The sequence below is a fragment of the Morus notabilis genome, unplaced genomic scaffold (genome assembly GCF_000414095.1).
Source record: "Morus notabilis unplaced genomic scaffold, ASM41409v2 Scaffold752, whole genome shotgun sequence".
NCBI lineage: Eukaryota > Viridiplantae > Streptophyta > Magnoliopsida > Rosales > Moraceae > Morus > Morus notabilis.
Genome location: NW_010367838.1, coordinates 176,109 through 190,566, shown reverse-complemented (window position 1 = coordinate 190,566; position 14,458 = coordinate 176,109). Strand labels below are relative to the sequence as shown.

Genomic DNA, 14,458 nt, shown 5'->3' with positions numbered 1-14,458 from the left:
TCGGAGCCATTTTTTAGGACACAAAAAGATAAAATTGCCCTTATTGTAAAAATTCATCTGTTGACTAGAATTTTAAAAAAAATTTTAAAAATTGTTATACCTGTAGGGCATAATCTTTTAAAAAAAAAAAAAATTGTTATACATGTAGGGCATAATCTCTTTTTTTTTTTTAAATTCATCTCTTCAAAATCCTTTTTGAAAATCTTTTTTTTTCTTCAAAATTCTAGTCAACTGATGAATTTTTATAATAAGGGCAATTTTATCTTTTCGTGTCTCAAAAAATGGCTTGGAGGTACCAAAAAAAGATTTTCTAAAAGGTCGAGGTACCGACATGAAATTTTAAAAAACAGAGTACCAAACTCAAATTTTAATATAACAGATAATATTAAAATGAAATTTCCCTATAAAAAAAATAAGCTCACAAACATAAAAATAAAAAACTCACCATATAAGGAACATTTCCAAAATAATTCGTAAAGGCATACTGGGTATAATATTTGCCTTATTAAAGACAAATAGATAGTTTTGTAATATTATATGACAGTAGACATTTTTAAATTCAGATTATGAAGTAGACACTTTATGTAATTACTTCAAAGCTGAAGCCATTTTTGTCTGCAAACTAGTGGGATTCTAGTTTTACTATGCATCTGCTTTTATCAAGCAGGAAACAAGTCATAATTGTCATCCAAGGCAGATTAAGACTATATTTGCTTCCTTAAACCAGATTCTCACCCACCACCAATTATGACTACAATTATTATCTCAAGTAAAACTTTTAAGGAAAAAGAAACCAAAAGAAAATTCTGACAAAAAATTTGATGCGGTCCAGAAATCTACTTTTTTTTTTCTCAGAAGAAAAAAATAAATTGGTTCATAGATTCAAATCATATGATTAGAATCATTTTCGATTTACGTGTATTTTTTGTGAGAGAAAATACTGTAATGAACCACGAACCATGATTCGAATCAGAGAACGAATCTAGGTACCAAACGGAATGATAATGTTGACGATAAATGGAACAAAGTCTCAACCTCATTCTGCTCCATCAATCTTCTCAAGTACATGGGGAATGAGATGGGGAACTTTACCATAACGTACAACGAACAAGTGTGGTACAAGGTTTTCAACAGCAAAGGCGATGTCTAGAGATCATGGAAAACAGTACATCGACTTTCTAGCTAACGTCAAATGACCATTATTTCGTAGGATCGAGTTTTTTTTATTTTTTTATAACCTTTACAAACCTCCGAACAGGATATACAATAGATCAGATAGCCGCGGCCGGCAAGACAATCCTCTAAGCAGTTTGTACAGCAACAATGTTGATAATTCCACTCCTTGCAGCTGTTTTATGTTAATTTAAAACTGAGCAAAACCAGCGTTTGATGACAGCATACATCTTGCCTCGACGGCCAATGTCTTTACAATGCCCCGACATGGATCACCAAATACGAGGTTTGAAATTTTGACGGAGCAGTTGTTTCTTCCTAAGCAGGCCTGCGTGAAGGATATGATCAAATTGGAATGTCATTTGAAACACACTAACAAATTTAGTATAAATCAACTAATCAAAGGTACACGTATTTATATGTTGTATATATATCGACACACACAGAATCATCTAGTGCTCCAAGTGCGTGAATTTATGAAACAAAAACCAAGGAAAGGTTCAGACATGGTAACTCAATTTTAGTAACTGGTACTACATTGGTTTCGACATCTAGAATTGTTTGGTCGGACGAAAACGTGAGAGGGGGGCAGAGGAAAATGGGTGAGTGTATTAGTGGAAAGACTTTGGGATTGTTTGGAGGGAGAAAGAAGTGGTGGGAACGAATTGTGTGAGAGATTTTAAATCCTTCAAAGAACCGCAATACACTCACCCCTCTCCCTAATAGGGAGGGAGTAGAGAAGGGAATATGTAGCGAACAAAACAGAAGAAAGGTCCTTCCCCTTCCTTTCCATTTTCCTTACCTAGCTTATACCTTTATTTCCTTTCCTATTGTGACTGCAATATTGTAACGAGTAAATGTCTTAAGAAAAAATATAAAAAGATTTATGAGTTCCGTACCTCAGAAACCACAGTTGATGAATTGGTTGCATGGCATTTGCCAATAGAAAACTCCTGACAGCCACCCATAGGAGTTCCATAGCTAGCAAATTCAATGGATGAGATCATGTAACCATCTTGACAGTACAAATGCATTTCTGGTGTGAGATCATTGACGGACAGTCTTCCATCAAAAGAACCTCGGGTTAACGACCACTTGTGTAAAGGTGGATAATGAGACTCTGAGACTTGAGCACAAATAATACCAGTTGCACGCAACTTGATAGAAATATCAAGTGGATTCCCTCCCGTTTCCTCAAAGATGACAAGTAAGTTATCGGAATCGTTTAACCATGAGCGTGGTACATGGTACCTGGGGATCAATAGGTACTGTAATATTAGGCACCGAAAAAAGTTTCCAATTTGATAGACAGACTAAAACTATATAGTAGTCTTCTATTCTACGCACGGGAATTTAATACATTAATCAACAGTATTGCATCAATCTAACAATGTTTTTCGCTAGTTCTGTCTTTGTTTTTTGACATATGATAGTTTTGACTTATTTTTATATTGGTCTATTTTGGTATACGCACCAAATTTGAGTGGGCTTCCCACAATTGAATGCACACTTATCCGAGTTGTACGCCCCACGGTAGTTGCAAACTTTTTGACATCCATCTTTTGGGGCAACCAGCGTCCAGTATCTTCCGATATGGTGGCCATTGACCCAGGCCTGGCCCTTTCCCATGCTTCCCAAATCTAAAGTGACTGGATCTGTGCCAGCAGGGACATCAAAATATGTCTGCATGGATTGGAAGGAGAAAAAACCATTTGTAAATAAAGAGGTTGGATTATCACATATACGCATTAGTAGAGCAGGATAAAGCAAGCACCAGGAACTACATGGAGCTAACTTATCTTTGAAATGTCGCTCTGATTCGCTATTGAGACAATTGTTTTCTTGTTACAGCCATTTAAAATATAAAGTCAATCACGCAAGTAGACAGAATCACAATTGTAAACTTTTCCAAACAAATAAATTTACCTTGTACCATGTAAATATCGATGGATCAGCACCTGGAGTAAAATCAGTCCACTCTGATTTTTCATTTTCTTCAACTGCATATACTTTCAAGAATTCCCCCTTGAGCCCGACCTAGAAACAAGTTGAACGATTCAGAATCCACTTCACTATAACCCAATTTAAATAGAATTAAGTTTCTTAAAATATGTCAAATTACAAAAATATTCACGAAGATGAAAAGCAAAGAGAAGATAAAAAAGATTACTGATGGAGGTGTAGTCACCACTTAATAGTTTCTATACGTTGATTAGGAACCAATAAACAAATACATGCTGTACGAATTGACAGAAAGGACAGTTTTTTTTTATAGGAGACAAAAAAAAAAAAAAAGAGGAACAGTTAGACAACTAAATCTCTTGAACCTTGGTTCTGTTCGTGCTGATCCCTAAAATTATTTTTGATCAGCTTTAGTGATAGTATTTCTTAACAATCACCTTGTATTGATCTCTTTTTATCAATAAAGGTTAAATGTTTATTATCAAAAAAAAAAAATATATATATATATATATTCCATCTTTTTAAGGTTTTGGATGGGAAAATTTTGATAATTCTCCACAGTTAAAAACTCAGTATGCTAATTTCTATATGTAAAAATCCAAGTTTCATAATTAGAGGGACAAGAAGGGATTCCAGAGTTTTTGGGTCATGAAAAAGAAAGAACCAGAAAAATATCAGCTCAATTTCAATAGTATTTATTAGCATGCCAACAGACATAGAACCAGAAAAATATCAGTTCAATTTCAATAGTATTTATTAGCATGCCAACAGACATAGAGGTCAACAAAAGTCAGTTGTCTTTGTTACCATGCCAACACACACAGGTAAAATGGCAGTTAGTTGCAAGACCAATCAAATGATCAATAAAGTATGGAAAGGAGGGAAAAGGTTAAAAGAAAAAACCTAACACTTGGATTTTTATAATCAAATCCAAAACAGAGCAAAGCAAACCTTGAATTTATTGCATACCTGGTATGTCCATAAAAACTTGGAGAGGTCTATATCTCCATTCCTGAATCCAGTAAGTTTAATTTGCCCTCTAAATCCTCCTCCATCTTTCTCCAATAAAGCGCCATAATTCTGTATCATGATCATCCACCATATCATAGAATAATTATGAGAAAGTTTTAAGAAAATTTTTTGACAATTGGCTAGGAAATGCTGAATGTACCTGCAAGCCAACTGTTTGAGATAAGAGCACCAAATCATTATAACCTCGGACAAAATGAACAGGCTGAAAGACGTTAACCCAATGACCTATCACACTGCCTTCATTTCAGGAAGTCGCAACTTATGTATTAGTTACCACTATATAAAGGTAAGAAGTACTAGTTAATAAACGCATAAAGTGATGACTAGGATATAATAGGCAGCATAGTCTTCCTTCTCAAAAAGATTCAAGAACTGAAACAAAACTTAGCATCTGGGTAATTGCTTCTATACAAGAAACAGTGTGCATAAGGCGATTGCTTACCTTGAAGCTGGCCATTAACAAATACACGCAGCACATCGCGCATGCTATCAATTTTAACTGCTGGACTAATATTGTTTTCTTCCCAAAATAAGATGTCATCGTCTGAAACGTATATTCTACATTCAAAATGAGAATTGATCACGTATTAAAAGACACCATTAGAAAGTAATGGGAAAGAAATAAATAGACTGACCAAAGAATTGGAATGATTAGATGCGAGGAGAAACAACATTTAAACATAATTAAGACCCAAGTATACCCATCCTACACTAGACAAGATAGCTCCACCCAAAGAAATGTTTGAACAAAAAGAGCGTCCAATCTGATTAGTCTGCGTCTAAAAAAGAATGAAATACAGCTTCATAAAGGCAACATTTTTTTTTTCTTTAGGGGGAAAAAAAAAAGAATGAAAGAAACACAACTTCATAGCGGCAATCTGATTTCACCACAACCATATTCAAGAACAATGATTTTACCTGGTTATATACCATAGATAATCAGAATAGTCTTTTGTCACATTTAAATGCTCTAATATACCCTCGATCGTAAAATTGTTCTCACTCCAAACACCAATTGGCTCTTTAATAGTCATCCAGGACTTGGTGACATGGAAACCATTATTCTCAGTGGAGAATTGTTGGTTCAAAGAGACATCTGAAGAAAAGGGCAAACTAGACTCCACAATTTTGATTGAAGTTTGTGCCCCGACCTATGCAAATATGGATAAACAGGAAAAGCATTCAGCAATATACCAGAGTTGAGTCGTGAACATTTCAATAATGTAGAAAAAATGGACGAAAGGACAGAGCACCAAGAAAAAGCTCATGGTGAGAAATGAATGATTGCTCTCCATCATCCTCATATTCAAAACAAAAGTTCATCCAACATGTATCTTGGAAAAATAAAGACGTGTGTGTGTTCATGCAACATGCATACGTGTCTCTGAGTGTATTCTTGTTGTGCGCATTAAAGTAAAAAAATAGGCATTTCAACAACAAAAGGAAAAAAAAAAAAAGAAGAGTAAAGAAATCGGACCCAGCCACTTTAGAGGAAATGCTGTCAACGAGTACTCAATGGTCACTCATTAAAGGCCAAATGCATACGAATAAAATCACACCTTAGCAGTGTTGAACACCACGCTCTTGCAGTCTGGCAAAATACTAACTGACCATGGTGGTAAGGTATATTTTTGACCAAGGAATGTTACACTAGCAGATCTATGTTCATCAATGTTTGCAAGAAAAGCAGAGCAACTGCTTTCACTTCTGTATATGCTGAAGTTTAAGTTGCCAGCGTGCATACTTTCACGGTATACATGTGCCTGAAAAAATTACCCAACCATAATTATCTGAGGAAAAGTGAGACATGAACACAAATGAAAAAGGGAAAAAAATGCCAGCGGAAAACAATCCTTGTTAGTTCTTCGGATTTAAGCCACAAGCAATAAATCATCTAACCAACTTTTATTCTTGCCATCATTCATAGACATCTATACTAATACTTTCCCAACAGAATGTGATGGGAGAAAATAATTAATCCCATAGTGCAAAGAGTTTGAAATAAGCTCATTTCTTTCCATAGCAATTAAAGACCCAACTCTTCAACTAAGCAACCAGTATACATTAGAAAAAAAAAAATTAGGAATCTGAATAGAATATTTATATTCAACATAAAACTTGGCGCTGTGGTGATGTATCTAGTTTAACTCTCAATTGCATGTAACTTCTTCACTCTAGATCAATAAACAACCTTGGAAACTTATTTTGTAGCCACTATATATGACCATCGGATCTCAAGCGTCACTGAATGTTTTGGCGAACCAACTAATGACTAGCAGCTCATGTTCCATATAACGTGCAGGTAATTATTCCAATTCAGCAGTAAAACTCCACATGGGCAATTTTCCAAAGGAAAAAGGTAGATCAAATGGTAAAAAAGGGAAAACAGGTCCCAGTTAAGTTTTCCTTTTTCTAGAACCCTTTTTACTTGCCTTTGTGATCAGGAAAGGAAAAGTGCATTAAAAGGTACATCAACTGACGAGAATGATAAACGACCACAGTGGAAAAGCAAGATCCTAGAATAACAGAACATGAATTTTTTTTTTTTTGAATTTATATGTCATCGGCAGAGTTAATTGAGCATGTTATTAAGGTGACACTAGAAATCAAAAAGCTAAGAAAAGTGGATATAATAGGGGTTACAGTTTCACAAACCTCCTGCTTTGGTCCCAATTTTATATACTGCGGAGAATCAGCAGCAACCAACGCAGGTTCACAAAGCCTTATAGCAGCATGCAGATCCTTCAGATGTCCCCATTTAGGCTCACTCAGTAAACCTACACAAGTAATCACACCTAATCAACTTCACCATATTGTGGCACTTATACTCACCCTTAAATTTTAGAAAATCTATGGGAAACTTGACTCAAGCGGGTAAAAAAAAAGTAAATAAATACACAAAAGACAAGGGGACAACTGCAAATAATTTCGGTTATTTGGAGATGTCACCCACCGTATTCATCAATCGGAGCATCATAGTCATAACTAGTAATATAAAACGGGCCCCCAGAAGTCCGACCAAAGTTTGTTCCACCGAAGAACTGCGACGTAGAAGGATTGTCAAGGAGTAGAATGTACATATTATTAATGGGGGAAAGAATAATGATATACGACAAATATGATTGATCTTGAAGTAATATAGGCAATCATGTTTCATTTTAAGTCCCATTTTCAAATTAAGATCAATGGTGAGGTTTTTTTTTTTTTTTTTTATTATTATTATTAAGAGACATCCTTAATTGATGACAAAATAAATTACAGAGGAAAAGAGGACAAGATAATATCAATGGTAAGTTACATACTAGAACCCCAAGAGTCTTCCATACATTCACCTTACTACAATTTCAGTAGCCATTCCAAACATATCAGCCCAATGACCCTCCAATTGCTTACACAAAACTTTACAAGGAGACAAAAGAATAAGGCAAGAAAGAAATAACTTTAAACATGTTCGACCAGAAGAAGAGCACCAACTTGAACTTTTTGCGACGTAGAAGGTGAGGTAGAAAATATCTACATTATCAGTATTTGATTCTTTCTCGACAAAGCTCTATTTTTTTTTTCCTTTTTTTACTTGAAAGATAAAACCATATTCTGCAAAAGAACTTTGGTCAATTTTAATCATAGTCTGACATCATACCATATAGTAGTTCTGAAAGCTCCCTCCACGTTGGAAAAAGCGTGCAACAGCAAATGCAAGGTCTTCAACAGGTCTGTGAGGCAATCTCCCACCCCATGACGTATACCTTCAAAAACATCAACCTAAAAAAGATAAATTTATCACTTACAAAGAAACCAGATTTGCACCATAAATTGAAATCCAGTTAATAGTATTGATAGGCTTCCAAACAATAGTTGCATTAAAAAGTCAAAGATATGTATATGTACATGTCCAAGGGGTAAGGACACTTTAAGAGATGAAGAAACAGTTCGATAAACCACAATTTACACACACACACACACACACACACACACACACATATCTTCTAGTGTGGAGGGAATTGGACATACATAGAGTAAACAAATAATCGATTTAATTCAAGTCATAATTCATTTGGGATTCCCAAATTTATCAATGGAACCTCAAAAATTCGAAAAATTATAGATGAATGTGAAAAGCATACTGTGTGTGTGTGTGTGTGTGTGTGTGTGTGTTGTGGTGGTGGAGGGCAAGGAGGGTGGCAAGAGGTGAGTAAAAGGTTCTTTAGATGGAGAGAGAGAGAAAGCAATAAACAAAAAACAGAAAACAAAAGAAAAAGGGACACCACACAATAACAGAAGAAATCTTAAAACATAAGACTGATGACATGTCATGAGATATATCGTACCATCCATCCCAATTTTCAGTCCAAATTGTTGGTTTGTTATAGGAATTTGGCTTGTAACCATCACAGTAATATGCATTGCATGCATCGATCTGTAAACAAACAAAATTGTAAATAGCAGTATAAAAATGCACTTAATGTACTTTCACAGTGATCACTCGTGATATTTTCACTTGTATCTATCCAATTTTATTGCAATAACTAATTATAAATTTATATAAGTTAAAACCAAGGTTTAAAATTGCGCAATTGGGTACTGAGGCATTTTCTTTTTGTGAGGCAAGGCGTTTAAGTTAAAACACATGCACGCACACAGGCTAAGAACTTACAATGTCATATGGGGCATCAGTTTGCCTGCACATCACCCATGGAACCCCAGCACCAAGGCCCAAAGCCATCTTAGCTGCCCATTTAACATAGTCCTTTCCTTTCTGCCCAAACGTCCCCTCAATATTTCCGTATTCATTTTCAATCTGATGAATTTTCATTAAGAAGGATATATAAGCATAAACGTGCGAACTAAAATAGCTGAACAATGTATACAAATTACTCAATGTGCAAGTGGAATTATAATTTAAGAGAACCATGCAATGAGTCTAATATAAAGCAAGCTGAGAACTAGATATGAACTAGATAGGAAAGGCACCGTCACCACTCAGATCAGAGTTAAGACTAAAAGAGGCTGCTTTTTTTTTTCCACGTGTAACAGGTGGGAGTCACAGTTAGACTTGAAGCCAGAAAAGATTGCACAAACCAAGAGCACTCGGATGATGGTGGTGTTAGGAAACTTGGATAGTGGAATTCTATCCTACGTATGTGTGATTCTAAAATAACAATATCTTACAACGATATGTGCCAGAGGAAATAAATAAGACACCCACAAGTACTCTTTCCTTCCCCACTAAAGCATCCTAAAATAGTAGTCCATTAAACAATAAGATGTTTTTTATCATCATTTGAAACGTCACAACACAGAAACTGCCCAGATTTCATTTGAAGAATAAAATCCAAATCCCAGTTATAAATGCTCAAATTTAATCGCTGACAACCTGCAGCATGATGATAGGACCACCTTGCCATGAGAAAAGCTTTTCCTCTTGCATCAAATCCACAATTTTTTTAACAAAACGTTGCATTTCCTCCTAGGGGAAAAAAGAAGTAATATAAATCCTTAAGTTTTGAAATAAAATAAAAAAGCAAGAAAGAAAAAGAACTACAATGTAATAAGGGACACAAATGCGCAAGCAAAAGAACTGTAAACAGTCTGTACCTTGAAAGGAGGATTGTCTGTTCTAAATTCTATGCCAGGGATGTCACGCAACCACACTGGGAAACCTCTGCACAAGTAGTTCCAATAGAACAAGATTGTCAAGTAAGAATTAGATCTGTTTTTTTTAATTTCTTTTTCCTGAAAACTAACAACGCTAAAACGTTAGAATTAATTAGTTGCACAGTCAAGATAACATTCTTCTTAATGTCCCATTTTAAATGTATTCAGTAAGCTACTAAGCTCAAACTCAAAGCTTTTTATTTGAAGCAATATGAGGCCAGGAATCTCAAGCTTCGGATCAGGAAGAGGGGACATAAGTTACCACTCTTAGATCTGTCATTTGAAAACATTAATACACGTTCAACTCATAACAGTTCGTCTTGACATTTTAAGATTAAATCCCCAAGAGTTTTCCTTTTATACATAGGAAACAAACTGTTTAGAAAGGATAACAAAAGTACAAAAAGAAGAGGACAAGGGATCCTCAAGAAACTTATGCAGAAACAAGTATCAACAGAACAGATGAACAAGAAACCCGAACAAAGAAATCCTTATAGCAAGAGAGAAGACTCGAAGAGGAAACAATTATAGCAAGCACACATATCTATGTCATGCATCAATGAGATATAGCAAGGAAAACTGAAGTAGTAATGTGGCATCATCTTTCTTGGATGGAGTTATAAACTTGAGGAAGTAAACTTCTTTAAAATCATAACAAGAAAGAAGACCATACCCAAAATTCCACTCAGCACACGCGTAAGGACCTATCCGGAGAAAGAGATATAGTCCATTGGATCCCACTAGCCTGATGAACTTAACAATATCATACCTCCCTTCAAAGTTATACTAACAAAGAAGTTCACATGAAAGGTCAATATTTTAGTAGAATTAAATTGTTTGTACTCAAGAAATGATAAAACTCTATAACCGTGGACTATCTCCACAGAGAAGCAATGGCACCTGTCCTCTCACAGGCTCGTGCCCATTCCAGAATGTGTAAGACTCAATCACATCTGCCCCGCCTTCCTTGCTCTTTGCAATCAAATCAGGCCACATCTGAGTGATAAAACGAACAAGATATTTTAAGACAGGAACAAAAGAAAAATGAGGTTAAGCATTTAAGAAATTCCAATCTAATGTCTTTAGAAAAAGATGTAGAAAAAGATCAGATGAACTTCGTCTCCTGATGGCCTAGAAACATGCGGAAATTTCACAGATAGAGCAGATTATTTAACTATAAAGAAGAATTTTACGGTAGGATATGACTAAATAGCCTACTAGTAGAGCACACTTCCAAAAGTCGGATCTTCATTAAATATTGCTAAATTGACATATTCTTCTTAGTCTGATATAACGCTATTGTGGTTTTACACTAAAAAACTATGTCCTATAAACAGAGTACTTTCTTTTATGCCCCACCACAGAATTCTCCTATTAAAAAAAAAAAAGGGCTTTTTAGAAATATAGAGAAATTTTACTAGACATGTTGAAATATAGCAAAAATTAGGTGTGTTCATCGAATCTGCCAATCCGTCCAATCCGCATAACCCAATCCAATCCGGCGGATTGGATGGATTGGATTGAAAGAATTTTAGATTGATAATGGATTGAGATTTTCTTAATCCGCAATTATGGATTGGATTACAGATTGAGCATTTCTCAATCCGCATAATCCGTCAATCCAACCTATATATATTATACGTATTTTTAATAACATATATAGAAAAATATATAAATTATTATCAAAGACATTATTTATTGAAGTTTGTTTGCTATGACGGATTTGAATTTTACATTTAAATAATTGTCAAAGACTTGAATTTTATGTTAGATTTTGTGCTGTAATGAATTAGATTTTTTGGAACTATTTTAATTTTATGTTATGTTATGTTTGTCTTTAATTTTGTTTCTAATTTAGGCCTACAAGAGTCAAGGTCCAATGTAGGCCAGTCCGTGAATCCGCATAATTCAATACACGGAATCGTTGTTTTTGGATTGGATAGGGGTCTCACGGATTAGTAACGGATTGAGATTTTTCCAATCCGCGGTAATAGATTGGATTGCAGATTAACTCCAAATCCACGTAATCTGATCCATGAACACCCCTAACAAAAATAAATATCATTTTAATAAGTACTACGGAATTTTGTAAGCTGTGTTCATTTTACCATTCTAATCACAACTTTAACTTTTTGCTACAATGTTTTCACTCACAAAAATTCAAACTCAACTTTTTCTACTATAGTGTTTCTCTCACATGAATTCACTTTCAACTCAAGTTCTCAACTCGAACAACGAAACGACATTGAACATCATTATAATAACTACTACGTAGTTTTTGCTATTCCTAAAATGTTTTTAAATGTGCTACATTTTCAACTCCGCTCTCAAAAATTCACCATGTAGTTTAATTTTTAGTGTAGGCTTTACTATCTCAGAATTCAGGCGCAGTTCAGTGCGTTAGTGCTTGTATGATCATACTGATCCCCAGCATATCTGAATGGATTAATTCATATTGGTCTAATGTTTATTGTTTGGATTCCTATTTGAGCTAATGTTTTTAAGTCTTACTTGGTCAGAACAGCATAAGACGATCAATAGAGGAAAGCAAGTCCCAGTTGGAAAAATTGAAAAAAAAAAAATACAAAACAAAAAACGAACGAAAAAAATAAACAAAATGGAAAAAAAAAAAAAAAAAAAAAAAAGGAAAAAAAAAAAAAAAAAAAAAAGAGTATGAAGCAAAAAAAAAAAAATTTTGACGATTATTCAGTTGCTTCCTAATCCACTTTCCATAATCAAATTAGAGTAAATATTGACCGAAAGAGTTATAATTCAAAAAACCAAAGCCTCTGATTCCTAAAACAATTTGCTCCATCGAAACTCATTTTCCCGTTGAATATTTCCACCAACCAAACACCGAAAAACAAGAAGGAAATTCGGAACCAAAACTGAGAGAGAGCGAAATTCTGAAGGTACCTCGGGAGTGGCGCGGGGGTAGTGAATGCCGGCGGAGATGAGCATGCGACGCTTGCCGTCGATGATCAGAGCTCTGTGGTCGTAGCTTACGTTGAACGGCTTGAAGAATTCCGCGTCGGCCACCACCAATTGAACAGCAAGGCACAAAAGCAGCCATCGGAGCCTGATCCAAGCTCTCTGATATTCCATTTTCTTAGAGAGAGAGAGAGCCGGGCATAGGCGTTTGCGACTTGCGTGCTGTATGCAGAGCAGCGGAGTAAGCAAGAAGATAACAAAATTTTAAAAATAAAAATAAATGGCTGTTTAGGACAGGAACTGGCACCTAATCCAGTTATGAAAGATGTCCGATTGGTGAAATGGGCAATAAATGGTTGTTTTCCGTTTTTTTAATAGGAAAATTAAATTCGATTGATGCTAGTGTTGCTGGTCCCTTAGTTTGTTAATTTAAATTTTTAATTTAAGTTTAAATATAATTTTATGTGAGAGTTTTTTATTATAGTAAAATAGTTAGATACGATTGTTTCTGAGAGCTTTTTACTGTAGTAAAACTTAAATCGATAAAATCAACGAAACTTAAGATTATTCTTACTTAAATCTTTAAATTTTAAAAACTCTCATTTTAGTTTTTAAATTTTAAATTTGTCACATTTAGCTCTTTTTAATTTTTGTTAAAAATCAGACAAAAAAAATACATGGTTAAGTGTGAGAATCTGATTTTTATTTGTTCATTTTAATAGAAATTCAAATAGAAGAACACGTCACTGTATTACTCTCTTTTTTTCTATTTGCTTTTAACATAAATTACAACAAAATGGGTTATGTGAAAACAATTCAAAGTTGGTAAAGTGAAAGATTTTAAAATTCGGAAAAAAAAACTGAGAATGACTATAAAGCTCAGGGGCACTAATAATCATAATCCAGGAAAATTCCATTTAACAATAAAGTCAAAACATACTCTATTATAGTCGCAAATGGCTATCAAATACAAGGGTATTCAACCACGAAAAAGATAAGATTTACCAATGAAGACAAATAGAGGTAGAGACGAACATTAGTGCCGAGACACAATGGAGAGACCAGCTCAACATATTAAAAAGTGCAGCAAAACTTATTTGACAAAATTACTACTGTTGATGGATAAAACCAGTCGACACTAAAAGATCCCATATACTAAGGACACCTTATTTTATTAGTAAATGTTTAAAATATTATCATATCAATTAATAATAAGAGTGTGCCCGACTTCTTAAATAGTTATTAAAAGTTACTTAAACTTATCTGTTTAGCATGATTTTTAGTTTCTTAGGCTCCGTTCACTTCACCAATTCGAATTTAGAATTTGAGTTTTGCTACAGTAAAAAGTTCTCACAAACAATCACATCTAACTTTTTTGCTACAGTAAAAAGCTCTCACATAAAATCACATCTCAACTCGAATTACAAACTCGAATCAGCGAAGTGAACGGACCCTTAATTACTAAAATTTAAGAATTTTTTAGAACCTATAATATTTATCGACATTAAATTTGTGAAGTTCGTTCACCCAAAATTTTAATGTGGTTTAGATCTAGTTTATTTTCCATAAATCCTCACTTCCTAACACCCTAATAAAGAATACAACATATTAACCAACTTATTTTTAACATGACCTTGTAGATCTAACATAATACAACACAAAAATCACATATTTCTCTAAGATAGCAACTTATAACAAAAAGAAG

At 34.4% G+C, this 14,458-nt stretch overlaps 1 protein-coding gene across 2 annotated transcripts; it reads right to left on the bottom strand.

Annotated features, from left to right (window-relative positions):
• Window positions 1–947: 947 nt before the first annotated feature.
• On the bottom strand, window positions 948–13,024 carry LOC21392142 (beta-galactosidase 9). 2 transcript variants are annotated; one of them, XM_024175655.1, is made up of 19 exons: window positions 12,739–13,024; window positions 10,723–10,818; window positions 10,496–10,608; window positions 9,763–9,829; window positions 9,542–9,634; window positions 8,822–8,965; window positions 8,496–8,584; window positions 7,808–7,913; window positions 7,121–7,208; window positions 6,823–6,944; window positions 5,727–5,930; window positions 5,086–5,318; window positions 4,610–4,725; window positions 4,307–4,404; window positions 4,105–4,215; window positions 3,100–3,210; window positions 2,648–2,856; window positions 2,073–2,424; window positions 948–1,501 (listed from the first exon to the last, which is right to left on the bottom strand). In XM_024175655.1, the coding sequence occupies exons 1-19, from the start codon at window positions 12,925–12,927 to the stop codon at window positions 1,364–1,366; spliced, it is 2,679 nt and encodes an 892-aa protein (XP_024031423.1). In that variant the 5' UTR covers window positions 12,928–13,024; the 3' UTR covers window positions 948–1,363. The 2 variants fall into 2 exon arrangements, with proteins under 2 accessions (XP_024031423.1, XP_024031424.1); XM_024175656.1 differs by lacking the exon at window positions 9,542–9,634.
• Between the last annotated feature and the right edge of the window lie 1,434 nt (window positions 13,025–14,458).